The 15037-nt window shown below is 60.5% G+C and overlaps 2 protein-coding genes across 4 annotated transcripts in view; one reads left to right on the top strand and one right to left on the bottom strand.

Moving 5' to 3' along the window:
- The window catches only part of CREB3L3 (cAMP responsive element binding protein 3 like 3), a 5272-nt gene extending 933 nt beyond the window's left edge, over nt 1-4339 (bottom strand). Inside the window, exons 1-9 of one of the 3 annotated variants that reach the window (XM_033520136.1) lie at nt 3041-4339; nt 2176-2300; nt 1818-2073; nt 1341-1456; nt 991-1122; nt 805-911; nt 646-714; nt 479-563; nt 76-172 (exon numbers count right to left, since the gene is read on the bottom strand). In XM_033520136.1, coding sequence (XP_033376027.1) covers nt 76-172; nt 479-563; nt 646-714; nt 805-911; nt 991-1122; nt 1341-1456; nt 1818-2073; nt 2176-2300; nt 3041-3056 — 1003 coding nt within the window. In that variant the 5' untranslated portion in view covers nt 3057-4339. The remainder of the gene's footprint in view (nt 1-75; nt 173-478; nt 564-645; nt 715-804; nt 912-990; nt 1123-1340; nt 1457-1817; nt 2074-2175; nt 2301-3040) is intronic. The other 2 variants (XM_033520135.1, XM_015651656.3) reach the window with 2 other exon arrangements.
- Nucleotides 4340-4725: 386 nt separating this feature from the next.
- On the top strand, nt 4726-14900 carry MAP2K2 (mitogen-activated protein kinase kinase 2). Its single transcript, XM_015651674.3, has 12 exons — nt 4726-4852; nt 5976-6186; nt 7488-7634; nt 8121-8198; nt 8557-8608; nt 8694-8818; nt 9814-10027; nt 10720-10784; nt 11495-11556; nt 12031-12076; nt 12823-12929; nt 14576-14900. The coding sequence occupies exons 1-12, from the start codon at nt 4767-4769 to the stop codon at nt 14604-14606; spliced, it is 1224 nt and encodes a 407-aa protein (XP_015507160.2). The 5' UTR covers nt 4726-4766; the 3' UTR covers nt 14607-14900.
- Nucleotides 14901-15037: the final 137 nt, after the last annotated feature.

The raw sequence follows: 15037 nt of genomic DNA, 5'->3' as shown, positions 1-15037 counted from the left end.
CAGCCCAGCACAGCCCAGCACAGCCCAGCACAGCCCAGCACAGCCCAGCACAGCCCAGCACAGCCCAGCCCTCACCTCGCACAGGTCTGAAGTCGCCGTTTGCCTCAGTCTTGCTGGGGGCGAAGGGGCTGATGGAGGGGAAGACAATGAGGGTGAAGGAGAGCAGCAGGACCTGGGGACAGAGGGGACATCACTGAGCACAGCAGGGGAAGAGACTCCATCCATCCATCCATCATCCATCATCCATCATCCATCCATCATCCATCCATCATCCATCCATCCATCCATCCATCCATCATCCATCCATCATCCATCCATCCATCCATCATCCATCCATCATCCATCCATCCATCCATCATCCATCCATCATCCATCCATCCATCATCCATCCATCATCCATCCATCATCCATCCATCATCCCTCCATCCCTCCCTCCCAGCCCATCTCCAGGGCTCCCAGGTGTGGAGGCCCCACTCACCGCCAGGCAGGTTCCTGTCTGTGCTGCCTTGTTGCTCGACTGAACCACCATGGCCTGGAGCTTCTTCAGCTGCTCCAGGAGGGATCTGGGAGCAGGGAGAGCCCATGAGCCCCCATCCCAATGCTTCCCATCTTACCTTGTCCCCATCCCACCCTGGGAACACCTACGAGTTCTGCTTCTCCAGGTGCAGGACTTTCCTCTGCAGCTCCTGGTTCTGGGCCGTGCACGCTGACATCCTGGGGCAGGGAGAGCGGGATGTGAGGGCTGGCAAGGAGCAGTGGCCAGGGTGCCCCCCCGGGGGTCAGGGGAGGGGCTGGGCTCTGTACCTGCTCTCCAGCCCATCAATGTATTCCTTCTTCTTCTTGCGGCTCTCCTGAGCCGACTGCTTGTTCCGGATCTTCCTCCGGATCTTCTTCAGCACCCGCTCCTCGTACTGGGGGAGACACGGCGGGGTCAGGGCCAGCAGGCCTGGGACCCCCACTCCACACCCTTCCCAGGTGTCCTGCACCCACCTTGGTGAGGGGCAGCTGCGTGGGCAGGGTCACCCCCTCCTTCACCAGCAGCTTCTTCTCGTCCTCTGTCAGCACCAGCTCCTGGAAGGGGCCCTGGCTGGGCTGGAGCAGGGAGCCAGGAGCCTGTGGCTGCTGTGGGAACATGGAGTGGTGACACCTCTGGGTCCCTGGGACCATGGTGAAGGTGCCTTGGGCCAGGAAGGGACAGGGGTCATAGACAAGGAGCAGGAAGGGAAAGGGAACAAGTGTGGGGATGGGGAGGGATAGGATTGGGAATGGGGATGATGAGGGTCCAGGAAGGGACAAGGCTGGGGACAGGGAGCATTGGGGACACAGGGACAGGGACTCACGTTGTCAGAGCTGCCCGAGAGCAGCAGGTCCTTGACGGTGAGGGCACAGGATGCAGGAGGGGGGACCACGGGCACGTCCTGGCTCTCCTCCAGGAAGAACCCAGGGTGCCACATGTCTGGGTGAGGGCAGAGCGGGGCTGTCAGCAGTGCTGTGTCCCCAGTGTCCCCAGTGTCTCCACTTCAGGACCCTCCCCCTGTCATGGCCCCAGAACCAGGGTGACTTGCTGGCCCTGACTCTGTCCCCCCAAACCCCCAAACTGTCCCTTTGGTCCTGCCCTAGCCCCCCAACACCAGTCTGCCCAGCTCACTCCAGTTCCCAAGCTCTCCACATTCTCCCTATCTCCTCCCCAGCCCACCAGACCTCCCAGTTCTTTCCAGTTTCCCCCAGCTCCCTTAATTTCCTCACAACCCCCCAGCTCCTCCACCGCTCTCAGCTCCCCAGTGTCCCCAGCCTGGTCCCTTGCCAGTGTGGCTCACCCAGGTCGATGGAGACCTCGGGGTGCAGGACCCCAGAGCCCGCCGGGGGGGGCTGGGCCTGGCAGGGGTCGGTGTAGGGGTACAGGACCTCTCGGGGACCCCTGTCACAGCTCCGGGGGGGGCTGTCGTGCTGGTCAGAGGGGGGGTCCTCGGACACCCCGCTGTCACTGGTGGCCGGGGACCAGCTGGGCGAGTCTGACACCGAGTCCCCGGAGCCCAGGATGGAGCTCAGGAGGTCCTTGCTGTCCGGAGCACGCTGTGGGGACACGGCACCGTCACCAGGAGCACCCATTCCCTGGTGTGTGCCATCCCTGGGCTGGGACCCAGCAGGGCAGGCCGGGCCGGGCTCGGGGCTCACCCTGTCCTGGGGCCAGGCTCCCGGCGGCGTCCCCAGCTCTGCCCCACGCAGGATCCAGTCCTGGCAGTCGAAGAGGAGATCCAGCAGGTCCAGGTTCTCGAGGCTGCCCACACTGGAGGCCATGGCTGCGGGGTGGCAGGGTCATTGTCCAGCCCAGGCCCCGCCATGCCCCCCACAGCCACCCCTGGAAAAGCCCTACAGGTGTGGGACAGGATGTGGGGGCTCCAGATACGGCAGAGTCCTCTCTCCTTCCAGCAGCTGAAATTCCCAAATCCTCCAGTTTTCCACCCAGAGCAGCCCAGCCAGGGGTTCCCTCCTGGAGGTGACTGTGCTGGAAGAGCTGGTTAATCATTTTGGGTGGCAAGTGGAAGGGAAGGGACTGCGGTCACTGGCCATCCCAGGGAGGGGACTCAGTCCCTCACTGCTACCCTGGGCACTGATTGAGACTCCGGACTCAGAGACAGCCACTGGGCCAGCTGACCAGTAGCCCAAGTGGCCAATCAGCCAACTGGCATCCCAACTACCCGGCCAGCTGACCCACTGACCAACTGTCAGTCAATGAACTGATCAAGAGACACACCAAATGGTCAGCCTGCTGGCCAAGTGACCAATGGATGGACTGACCCAACAACCAGCCCACTGACCAACAGGCTGAGCAGTCATCTCTGACTGACTGACCAACCAACCCACCACCCAACCAACCCACTCAAATGTCCTCCCAGCCAGCTGGGGACAGCTGTCATTACTTGACATTTGGCCAAGGTGGACACGGGGCTTTATTGCGCCCTGTCCTTCACCCTCAATCCTCTCAGTGAATCCTGATGTCCCCATGGGATCTCGCTGAGCAGCGGCAGTCAGGACATACCTGAGTGAGATGCCATGGATTGTCCTCTCAACCCTCTCTGAGCACACACGGGAGCGCAGGGGACAAGCCTGGCCTTCACCCTCCTCCTCCTCCTCCTCTTCCTCCTCCTGACTCAAGTGGCAAAGTTTAAACTCCAACTGCACAGAAATAATATCGCAGATTGCAAAATGTCCCAGCCCTGATTGGGGCTGTCGGGGTGTGATGGCAGGGCCGCCCCGGGGCTGGACCCATAACTCATTAGCCAAATGTTTTTGTGCTCCTCTGCCAAGCGGGGCAGGAGGGGCTGGGGCTGCCGGGCGAAGTCCAGGTGCTATAATTGTCCATGAACCTTCACCCACTTTTGGGGACAGTTTCCCTTTTTTCAGATATCTCGGCATTAATCACATTCGATGTGCGCTGAGGGCGATATCTGGGGACGTTGGCTTGGACTCTACCACTGATGGCTTATCCAAAAAAGCCTTGGTTGCCCGTGGCTCTCCCTGGAGAGAGACCATTGACGAGGGATGCACGGACAGGACACAGGGAATGGCTTCCCACTGCCAGAGGGCAGGGATGGATGGGATATTGGGGAGGAATTGTTCCCTGGGAGGGGGTGAGGCCCTGGCACAGGTGCCCAGAGCAGCTGTGGCCACCCCTGGATCCCTGCGGTGCCCAAGGCCGGGCTGGACGGGGTTCGGAGTGCCCTGGTGCAGTGGAAGCTGTCCCTGCCATGGAATGGGAGGTGTTTAAAATCCATCCCAACCCACACCATCCTGGGGTTATTCCACGAGTCCCTCACGGCAGTCTCGGGCCGCACACGGGGTGCGGCTGTGCCAAAGCCTCATTCCCTGCAGTGAGGGGCGGCAGCACAACACCAGCACCCCTCAGTGGATCCCACCCCAGCAGGGGCCGGGACTCCCGGATCCTCGGGATCCCGGGCACAGGGAGGGGACACCGCTGACTAAGGCTCCGTGTGCCCCAGGCGTGGCGCGGGGACAAGGCCACGGCCCCTTATCGGCCGCCCCACGGCCTCTGCCCGAGCAGACGGCGGCTGCTCCCTGCTTTATGGCCCCGCCGGGACCGGGCAAAGGGCGCCCGCCCGGTGCCGCCACCCGGGGCCGTTCGGGGCCCCTCCTGATGAGCCTCGGGGGTCTCGGGCATGGGATCAGGCACGAACGGGATGAACAGAGCAGACTGCGGCTGGAGGACTGCTGCCCGTTTCTGCATCACTAATTAGTGATAATTTAATTAACGCTCCATCCACACAGCCCGTGCCCCTCGGGGGGCACCTCCGCCACAGGCCCACCGCCTTCTCCCCCTCAGCGAGATCTCGCGAGACTCCGCCCCGCCACGCGCTCTTCCCGGGCCCCGCTCCTTGTGCATGTATGAGGCCCCGCCCCCGAGCGTTCTGCTCCCGCCCCTCGGAGCTCCCGGTCCCGCCCCACGGAGCCTCCGGTCCCGCCCCACGGAGCCTCCGGTCCCGCCTCATGGACCTCCCGGTCCCGCCCCACGGAGCCTCCGGTCCCGCCTCATGGAGCTCCCGGTCCCGCCTCCATAGTCCTGACCGTGGCCCCGCCCTTGGACCCCGCCCCGGTTCCGGCCCCCTCCCCGGTACCGGCCTCGGCCCCGCCCCCAGGCCCGGCCCCGCCCCCGATTGGCCCGCGCTGGTCCCGCCCCGGCCCCGCCCCCGCGCGCCCCCGCGCCCGGCCGCGCCCCCCCGGCCCCGCAGGCGCGGCCCGGCCCGGCCATGCCGGCCAAGAGGAAGCCGGTGCTGCCCGCCCTCAACATCGCCCCCAGCGCCGCCGAGGGGCCCAGCCCCGACGGCTCCGCAGAGTGAGTCAGACCCGGCCGGGACCGCCCCGGCAGCGGGGCTGGGCCTGGGGGGGACGCGGGGCCCGGGGGGGACACCGGGCCTCGGGGGGACACCGGGCCTGGGCAGACCGGGGAGGCCGGGACAGAGCGGGCACCGGGCCTGGGGGAGTCGGGGCACGGCGGGCACGGGGCGTGGGGAGGGCCAGGGAAGGCCTGGAGGAGCCGGGACAGGTTTGGGGAGGCCTGGGAAGGGCTGAGGGGGGGACCTGGGGGGATCGGGACAGGTCCGGGGGATCTGGACAGGCCTGGCGGGCTGGGTGGGCCCGGTCCGGGTGTGTGGGGCAGGAAAGGGGTCAGGGAGGCAGAGGCGGGCAGGAGGGTGAGGTTGGGATGGGGATGGGGATGGGATGGGCAGGGGGAGGCTGCTCTGACCCCCCGGTTTGCAGGGGCAGCTGAGGCCGGGGGGCGCAGGGAGGGAGGGAACCGGGCCTGGAGAGCCGGGCTGGAGCTGGGATGGGAACCCGGGGTCTGGGGGGGCCCTGGGGCAGCAGAGGGGGCTCGGCAGGTGGGATGTGTGGGGTGGGAGGTGATGGTGGAGGGGGGTACGTGGAGGTGCCGGGTGGAAGGGACGGGGTGAGACCCTCCCTCACCTCCCCCTGGGTGTGGGTGAGGGGGGACAAGAGGGTGGCAGCAACTGGGACGGAGCAGCTGGGGCTGGCACAGGCGGTGGGGGCTCGGCAGCAGGTGCTGGGGGAGCACAGACCCCCTTTGTGCTCAGGATTTGGGGTGGGGGGTGTAATGGAGCTGCTGGACCCCATGGAAAGCCCTTCTCATGTTACACAGCCGAAGCCAAGCTCGGCTCCCCAGGACAGGGAGCAGCGTCTGGTGCTGCCTCTTTAAGGACCAAAGGATTTTTCCTGTTCCTTGGCTCTCCCAAAACACCTGACTGCTCCAGAGCTCCTCTCCAGAGGGGCTGTGTGTGCTGGGCAGGGACTTCTCTCAGCCTCCCTGTCCAGCTGATCCTGTGGTCAGGGCCTCGGGACATGGCAGGGGATGCTTTTCCATCATTTCCCTCCACTTTCCTAAAAACAAACCCTCATTTCCCTGGTGCTGAGCATCTCCCACCTCCTCCTCCCCTGTCCAGGGCTAACCTGGTGGACCTGCAGAAGAAGCTGGAGGAGCTGGAGCTGGATGAGCAGCAGAAGAAGCGCCTGGAAGCTTTCCTGACTCAGAAAGCCAAAGTGGGGGAGCTGAAGGACGATGACTTCGAGAGGATCTCGGAGCTGGGCGCTGGCAATGGCGGGGTGGTCACCAAAGTGCAGCACAAACCCTCAGGGCTCATTATGGCACGGAAGGTAACGAGGGACTGGGAATGCTGGGGAGCATCGGGGCTCTCCCTGGCTCTGGGAGGGCTGGATTTGGTTGGATTCTCTGCATTTGCACCTTCACCACCTCACCTGGGTCAGGAGCAGAGTCCTGGCTGCTCCCAGATGGGTTCTACATGGAGCTGGCTCCTTTGCACTCCCAGTGACAGATCCCTGGGCTCTGGAAAACAGGAGTTTATTTTTTTTCCCAGTTCTGATGGACGACAGGACTGGAATTGGATCTCCAGGGGATTGCAGGTTGTGGCTGAGGAGGGCTGGAAGTGGCAGTGGGAAGGATGGGTTTGGCACACACATCCCTCAGTCCCATTGAACACAGCCCAAGGTCATTCCAGGCAGGGACAGAGGTTCCTCTCGGGCTCCATTGGGAACATCTACTGTGGTGCCACGGAGTAGAAAATCAGGAGCTGCTTCATCTGCCTGCTGGGAGAGGCTGTGCTTGGCAGGAGCAGCACAACCACTGCTCGGCCTCCTCCAGAGTCTCTCCTCCCTCCTGCTCTTGAAATCATGGAATTGTGGAATGGTTTGGCTTGGAAGGGGCCTTACAGCTCATGCAGTTCCATGGCAGGGCCAGCTTTCACCAGCGCAGGGTGTTCCCCTCCCCACTCTGCTCTGACCCCACGTGGAGCCCCAGAAGCTGCTGCTCGTTCTTGTGCAGAGCCCTCACAGGGGCTTTTCCTCTTCTGTGGTTTCCTTGATCTCGGAGCACCTTCTTACACCACCTCCAGAGCTTGTGAAAATGTTCCTGGCTGCTGACTCAGAGGGGCTGAGATCAAACTTCTGACTCGTCTTTCCGCCCGTGTCCGGTGCCATCCCGGCGCCTTCCGTGGCTGAGGCAGCACAGAGCTCTGCCCTCAGCATGGAATGGATGGGGTTGGAGAGGCCTCAAATCCCACCCAGTGCCACCCCTGCCATGGCAGGGACACCTCCCACTGTCCCAGGCTGCTCCAAACCCCGTCCAGCCCGGCCTTGGGCACTGCCAGGGATCCAGGGACAGCCACAGCTGCTCTGGGTAACCTGTGCCAGGGCCTCATCCCCTCCCAGGGTTTATTCCCAATATCCCAGCTCACCCTGCCCTTTTCCCTGTGTCCTGGCACTTTATATTAGTGTGCAAATGGCAAAGATTCCGCTGCAAGGCTGTGCCTCTCTTGAGGATCTCGTTTTTCCCAAAGATCCCCAGATGATGTTCCTTCCCAAAGATCCCCAGATGTTCCTTCCCCCTCAGCTCTCTCTCGCTGCAGGACTCACACCTTGCCCGTGCTCTGTCTTGGCAGCTGATCCATCTGGAAATCAAACCAGCCATCAGGAACCAGATCATCCGGGAGCTGCAGGTGCTGCACGAGTGCAACTCCCCCTACATCGTGGGCTTTTACGGAGCCTTCTACAGCGACGGGGAGATCTCCATCTGCATGGAGCACATGGTGAGGGCCCTCCCTGCAGCCTCCCAGGTCCCCTCTCCCTGCCAGCTCCCTGCCCTGGCCACTCTGCTCCTGGTGGGAGCCACACGTTCCCGCTCAGGCCTCGGAATGAGGGAGACGGCGACTTTTGGGAAGCGGAAGCAGAGGTTTGGGGCTTGGCCAAACGGAAATGTTGCCAAGCCACTGCTCTGCAGAGCCTGCTGAGAGGCTCAGTGAACATATTCTGTTGTTTCTGGTGGAGAACGATGTTATTTCTCCTCCAAATCATCTTGGCATTTCCACTGATGGGAGGAAACAACAGCAAGAAGCAGAGCTGTTAAAAAAGCAGTTTTCAGTGATAAACTTGAGCTCAGATCACCAGATCTCCCTTTTTTTGTCTGGAAAAGGAGTGTGCCCAGCGCTGTTCACCCACCACCTGCTCCCCTGTACATCCAGCTGCTTTGTTTTCCTGCTGGGAATTGCTGTGTTGGTCATTCCCATTTATTGCAGGATGGAGGCTCTTTGGATCAAGTGTTGAAAGAAGCCAAAAGAATTCCTGAGGAAATCCTGGGCAAAGTCAGTATAGCGGTGAGTGATGGGGCTGCTCAGGCTTCCAGCAGGGATTTGGGATTGGGAATAAAGCCTGGGCTGCCCTGGGAAGCTTTTTGTGTTTCCCAATCCTGCACTTGCCTGGGCCAAGAGGCCAGAGCAGAGGGGAAATATTCCCAACCCTTTTCCCCACCTCCAGCCCCTCTGGATAATGTTGCCTTCACCTCCAGGAGGTTTGGGAGAAGCTTTATTGGGTGGTTCACCCAAAATCTGTGATGGAATTTGGGACAAATTGCAAACCCTGAGGGATGTGGACAGCACAGGGCAGCTCTCCTTGAGCTGAGGGCAAAGCTCTTCGCTCAGCTCTGCTCTCAGCCAGCCTTTGGATTCCTCCCAGGTTCTGCGGGGCCTGGCCTACCTGCGGGAGAAGCACCAAATCATGCACAGAGGTGAGAGCAGGGCCCTGGGAACCCCAGCCTGGGGTGCCAGGTGTGACCCAGAGCCTCCTTCACACTCCCCTCTCTCCCTTCCCAGATGTGAAACCCTCCAACATCCTGGTGAATTCCCGAGGGGAGATCAAGCTCTGTGACTTCGGGGTCAGCGGGCAGCTCATTGACTCCATGGCCAACTCCTTTGTGGGAACTCGGTCCTACATGTCTGTAAGTTCCTTCCAGGCGGGGTTTTTGGGTGATTTGGGTTTGTCTTGGCTGTCTCCATCCCCCTCTGCTTCACAGGGACACCTCCCACTGTCCCAGGCTGCTCCAAGCCCCGGTGTCCAACCTGGCCTTGGACACTCCAGGGGCAGCTTCTCTGGGAACCTGTTCCAGGGCTTTCCCCACCCTCCCAGGGAGGGATCCTGAGGTCTGAGCTGCTCCTGTATTTTGGGAATGGTTATTCCAGTGCAGTTATAGTTAGACAGGGACTATTTAAAAGTCCTGTCCCCTCTGCTCCCAGGCCCTGGCTCCAAGCTCCCTCAGAGCTGCCAGTGGGGATGACTTGCATGGATTGATTTATTTCTAATTTTTTATTTTAATGGCCGTAACCTCGAGTGGATTTTCTGCTCCTCTGGTTCCTCTTGGGTGTTAACAGCAGTGAGCAGGAAAAAAACATTTTTATGGATAAGGAGAGTTCCTTAGATTTCAGCACACAGGGAAATAGATATTCCTGCTGGGTGTTCCAGATCCCAAACACAAGTGCCTGGGAGTGCCGTTATCCCCATTCCCAGTGCCGTTATCCCCATTCCCATTCCCATTATCCCCATTCCCATTCCCATTATCCCATTCCCAGTGCCGTTATCCCCATTCCCATTCCCAGTGCCGTTATCCCATTCCCATTCCCATTATCCCCATTCCCATTCCCATTATCCCATTCCCATTCCCATTATCCCATTCCCATTATCCCATTCCCATTATCCCCATTCCCAGTGCCGTTATCCCATTCCCATTCCCGTTATCTCATTCCCATTCCCATTATCCCATTCCCACTATCCCATTCCCATTCCCACTATCCCATTCCCATTATCCCATTCCCATTATCCCATTCCCATTCCCATTATCCCATCCCCATTCCCATTATCCCATTATCCCATTCCCACTATCCCATTCCCATTATCCCATTCCCATTATCCCAGTGGCTCCGTGTGCTCTCCCCGCAGCCCGAGCGCCTGCAGGGCACGCACTACTCGGTGCAGTCGGACATCTGGAGCATGGGGCTGTCCCTAGTGGAGCTGTCGATCGGAAGGTACCCAATCCCCCCGCCAGACTCCAAGGAACTGGAAGCAATTTTTGGCCGTCCTGTGGTGGACGGGGCGGAGGGAGAGTCCCCCAGCATCTCGCCGCGGGCCAGGCCCCCAGGACGCCCCGTCAGTGGTAGGGGCTGTGGTGTGCATCGGCAGCAACGCTTCCATGGGGGATGAGCGGGGCTGGGGTGGGGGAGCCGCTCCGCACGGGAGCCGGGAGTGTTCGCAGGGAAATCCGCCACAGGTTTGTGGAGTCCCGGTGGGAGCGCGGGGAGGGCGCCCTCAGCGTGGATTTGGGATCTGCTGGAGACTCCAAGGGCTCCTTCGAGCCCCCCGTGTCCCTCCGAGGGGCTGAGCCCCCCGTGCTGGGCACGGCTGGAACGGGGCTCCCGTGGACAGGGCGGTTTCAGGGACACTGTCACAGCTCCTCTGGCTTTGCCAGCACCTTCCTGTCGGGCTCTTTTTGGGAAGAGCTTTGCTGGGAGCTCTCAAGGAAGCACCAAGCAGCACCAGGATTCCCGGGAGCCTCTGCTGGAGCCGTTTCCTTGGGAGCAGAAGGCTCTGGAAGCGCTGCCAGCCAGCCAGAGTAGATGGTCTGGTGCTGTCCAAACATTCCAAGCTGGGAAATAAATCTGGACTGGAGGTCTGGCGAAGGAAATCCAATTTGGGAATGAGCTCGATTTCTCTTGAACCATGACTCAATTCCCCTGGGAGTTGCCTCAGCCTCTCCCAGCAGAACTGTCCCCAAAGTCGTGTTTTTCACCCCAAACTGAGCCCTGAGTAGCCCCTCAGCACCGTCTGTGTGGTTTGTGTCACCCCCAGGCCACGGGATGGACACCAGGCCTGCCATGGCCATCTTTGAGCTGCTGGATTACATCGTTAACGAGGTGGGTGTTGGTTTTCCCAGGGCTCTGCCGGGATTCCCGGAGGTTCCACAGGGATGTGCCTGCTCTGCCGAGTCAGGGTGGGATCGGGAATGTTTGCTCAGTCAGGGAATCCCAGGATGGTTTGGGCTGGAAGGATCTTAAAGCTCATCCAGTGCCACCCCTGCCATGGGCAGGGACCTGTCCCCGGGGCTCCAGCCCGGCCTTGGGCACTTCCAGGGATCCAGGGGCAGCCACAGCTCCTCTGGGAATTCCATTCCAGGGCCTCCCCAGCCTCACAGGGAGGAATTTCTTCCCAAAATCCCATCTAAACCTTCCCTCCTCCAGCTTAAGGCCATCCCCCTTGTCCTACCCAACTTGCAAGTGGAAAGGGCAGCTCCCCTTTCCAGGGTGATGGAAAATTCTCTTTTTGGGATTGTTTCACCAGCCACAGGCATGGCCAGAGCTGGGATTTCTGAGGTTGGGTTTAGGATTGGGATACTTGGTGATTTCCCAGCTTTGCCTGGGGCTCAGTGTGGGGTCCCCCAGGTGCAGAGCGAGCTGGAGCAGCAGGGCAAGGAACGGCAGGGAAGGATTTTCCTGGCTGGAAAAGCAGTGAGGATGAGGAGGATGAGAGTGGCTGTAGAGCACAGCTCCCTGACACTGCAGCTGACGCTGGTTTTTGGCACAGTAACACAGCAGAGGTGCAGGAACCCCTTTTCCTCTCTCCACAGCCGCCTCCCAAGCTGCCAAGTGGAGTCTTCACGCAAGATTTCCAGGAGTTTGTAAATAAATGGTGAGGATTTCATCTCCTGGCTGAAGGTGGAGGCCTGGACGTGCTCCCTGACAGCTCTGCAGCTGCACCCTCTGTGTTCTGCCTGATCCCCCCTGGTGCTGGGAAGGCTTGGGATAAAAGCAGTTTATTTGTGGGGCTGCAGAGCAGGATCCCAGCTCCTCCTAAACCTGAGCCTGCCCCAGTGGAGCAGATCCTGGGGCTGAGTCACCCCCTGGGCACAGGGACACCTGAAGGTGCTGCCAGAGCTCCCAGTAAAGCAGAGATTGGATATTACAGAAATGCCCAGTTCCTGCCAAGCCTCGGTGCCTTCTCTCCATCTGCAGGGCACAGTTTGTCCCCGCAGTCTGCAGGAGATGGATCCTGCAGCTCTCCCTGGGAGCTGAGCTGGCAGATCCTGGGGGGCTTTGGGTGAAGCTGGAGCTGCTCCAGCCTGATCCCCACGTTCCCACAAGGAATCTCTTCTTCTCATTTCAGCTTAATTAAAAACCCAGCAGAACGAGCAGATCTGAAGATGCTGATGGTGAGTGGGGAGGGGATTTTTTTCTCCTGCACTGGGGCGGCACCAGCTGCCACCCCATCCCTCCAAAGGCTGGGAATTCCCAGGGTGAGGCAGATGGGGGCAGGGGGGAGGGATGGACCCCTTGATCCAGTGATGGATCTCGGCTGGAGCCAGTCCAGGCTCTGCTGGGACAAACCTGGCTCCTCAGCTGAGGGCTGGATCCGAGCTGTGCTCTCATCCCAGAGATCAGCTGAGCCCTGGGCAGCAGGGAAAGGAGGGGATCCTGCCCTGTCCAGGTGAGGCCCCACCTGCAGAGCTGCCTCCAGCTCTGCTCCAACATCAGCAGGAGCTGGAGCTGCTGGAGCCAGTCCAGAGGAGGCTCTGGAGCTGCTCCAGGGCTGGAGCCCCTCTGGAGCCGGGCTGGGAGAGCTGGGGGGGCTCAGCTGGAGAGGAGAAGGATCCAGGGAGAGCTCAGAGCCCCCTCAGGGCCTGAGGAGCTCCAGGAGAGCTGGAGAGGGACAAGGGATGGAGGGACAGGAGCCAGGGAATGGCTCCAGTGCCACAGGGCAAGGATGGATGGGATAGTGGGAAGGAATTCCTGCAATGGTGGGAGGGCTGCAAGGAGCAAATGTTTTTCCCAAATCCTCTCTCCCTGCGCCAGGATCTTCCCTCCTCTCCAGGGCATTCCCCAGAGCGCAGGGCTGGCTTTTTGGGACGTGGGATGCTCCTGGGGGCTGCTGCTGACCGTGTTTTCCCTGTGCTTGCAGAGCCACACGTTCATCAAGCGCTCCGAGGTGGAGGAGGTGGATTTTGCGGGCTGGCTGTGCCGGACGCTGCGGCTGAACCAGCCCAGCACTCCCACCCGAGCTGCCATGTGAGCCCGGCTGGCACTGCTGCCTCTGCCACCGCTCCCCGTCCTCCCTCCTCCCAGAACTGCCCCTCCCTCCTCCTCCTCCTCCTCCTCCTCCTCCTCCTCCTCCCAGCCCCAGCGCCAAAGCTCCGGCCCCAAAGCTCCGGGCCCTGGCAGCGTCTCCATCCTCGGGAATGCCCGGCGGGGTCGGTCCCTTCGGATATGGGGATGTTCCAGGCCTCTGCTCCAGCTCTGGAGCTCCTGACATTTGGGAATTGTGGTGCTGCTTATGTTGATTTTTCTTTATTTTGGGTTTCGTTGGGGTTTTTTTCGGTTTGTTGTTTGTTTTTTGGGTTTTTTTGGGATGTGTTCACTCGGGTTAAACAAGAAGGTAACGGGGGGTGCGAGGTGTGGGGGATGAGGGATGGGCAGCTGATGCTTCACCTGCTGCCGGGTTTTCTCTCTGGGATGGAGAATCGGTGGGATCAGGAGTGGAGAAGCCCTGCCCAGGGACACGGCTGGGGCAGAGCAGCTTTGCCTGGGCTGATTTTTAAACGGATCTTTTAAAGCCTGGCCTTGTCCCACGCTGGATGTTCAGGGACGGGATTGGGATGGGATGGGATGGGATGGGATGGGATGGGATGGGATGGGGATGGGGTGGGGATGGCTCCTGCTTTTCCGTGTCCAGGTGAGGGGAGGGTGGATTTTCCTTCCCTGGAATGGCGGGGGCAGAGTCCGGCAGTTCCTGGTGGGATCGGGATCCCTCTCCTGATCCATCGGGGGCACAGGGAACCCTCAGGCTGCCGATTTCCCCCTCTGGCTGCCTCCAGCCCATCCCAGGGGTGGCCTCAGCCATTGTGGACGTGGCAGAGCTCCAGGATTCCCTGCTGGAGCCCCCTGAGCCGCCTCGGGCCGAGCCCACGCTGTCCCTGGAGCCCCCCAGGCCGAGACCCCCTCCCTTCCCACCACGGGGATTTTGGGGTGAATCATTCCCCTCCTCCCCCTGCCTGGGCTTGGCACCCCCCGAGCCCCCCTGAGCGAGGATTTGGGAAGTTTGGTGGGAATTTTTTGGTGTTTTCCTTTCTTTTTTGGCTGTTTTTCCCCCGGTCAGGCTGGCAGCTGCCATCCCCCTGCCTGCCCTGGCTCCCACCATGGCGACCCCCAGAATTAACTGCCAGGGCTGGCTAACCCCAAACCCCTCATCCCTTTTCCTTTCCTGTTTTCCAGCACAGGACAAAGGCACTGCCCTGCCTGGGGCCAAGCCGCAGGGCAAACACGTCCCCAAAGGGGGGACACCCCCATTTTGGGGGGAACACCCCCATTTTGGGGGGAACACCCCAGATTTGAGGGGTCTGTGCTTGCTGGCTCAGCTCACGCCCTGCCAAACCACCCTGGAGCCGTGGGGTGCTCATTGGGATGGATTTTGCCTCTTATTTTATGTGGGAAGCAGGGAAGGTTCCTCAAGTTTCGGGCTATTTTCCATAGATTTTGGTGCTGGGTTTTGGAGGAGGAAGAGGAGGAAAAGGAGAGGAGGAGGAGGAGGAGAAGAGCGTGGACAGAGCAGTTTGGTGGTGCAATTAATTTTTTTATTTTAAACTCGATATTTTCATCATGGGTGGGGGGGGAAAAAAAAAAAAAAATAATAAATAAACGGCACTTTACATTTCCAGGCGGTTTCTCTCCTCGGTTGTGCCCCTTTAATCCCTTTGGAGCCGGAATTCCGGCCGGGAGCGCTGCCTCCGGGAGCTCTGGGATGTGCCCGTGGCTCTCCCAGGGATGTGCTGGCCACGCTGTCCAGCAGCTGCCTCCAGTGGAAGCGGGAGACACCGGAATTATCCCGGCACGAGGCAGCCCCAGAACGGGATGGATGTGGAATCCAAGGACCTAAATCCAGCCGGAAAATATTTGGGGGGGGTGAAAAATATTTAGGGGTGTTCAATATTTGGGGTGAGCAGGAGCCGGGCGATGCTGGAAGAATCCAAATTTGGCTCAAAATCGGGAAATATTTTGCAGTTTTTGTGCTGTGAACGATGCAGGGGCTCAGGTGGTGACACCAGCTCGGTGCCATCCCGAATTCCAGGTTCCTGCAGTGGCACTTTTGGAGGTTCTGTGGTGCCATCCCAAATTCCAGG

Source organism: Parus major, chromosome 28 (assembly GCF_001522545.3).
Source record: "Parus major isolate Abel chromosome 28, Parus_major1.1, whole genome shotgun sequence".
NCBI classification, from domain to species: domain Eukaryota; kingdom Metazoa; phylum Chordata; class Aves; order Passeriformes; family Paridae; genus Parus; species Parus major.
Note: the sequence above shows the minus strand (reverse complement) of the source record. Positions and strands in the feature narration are given on the sequence as shown.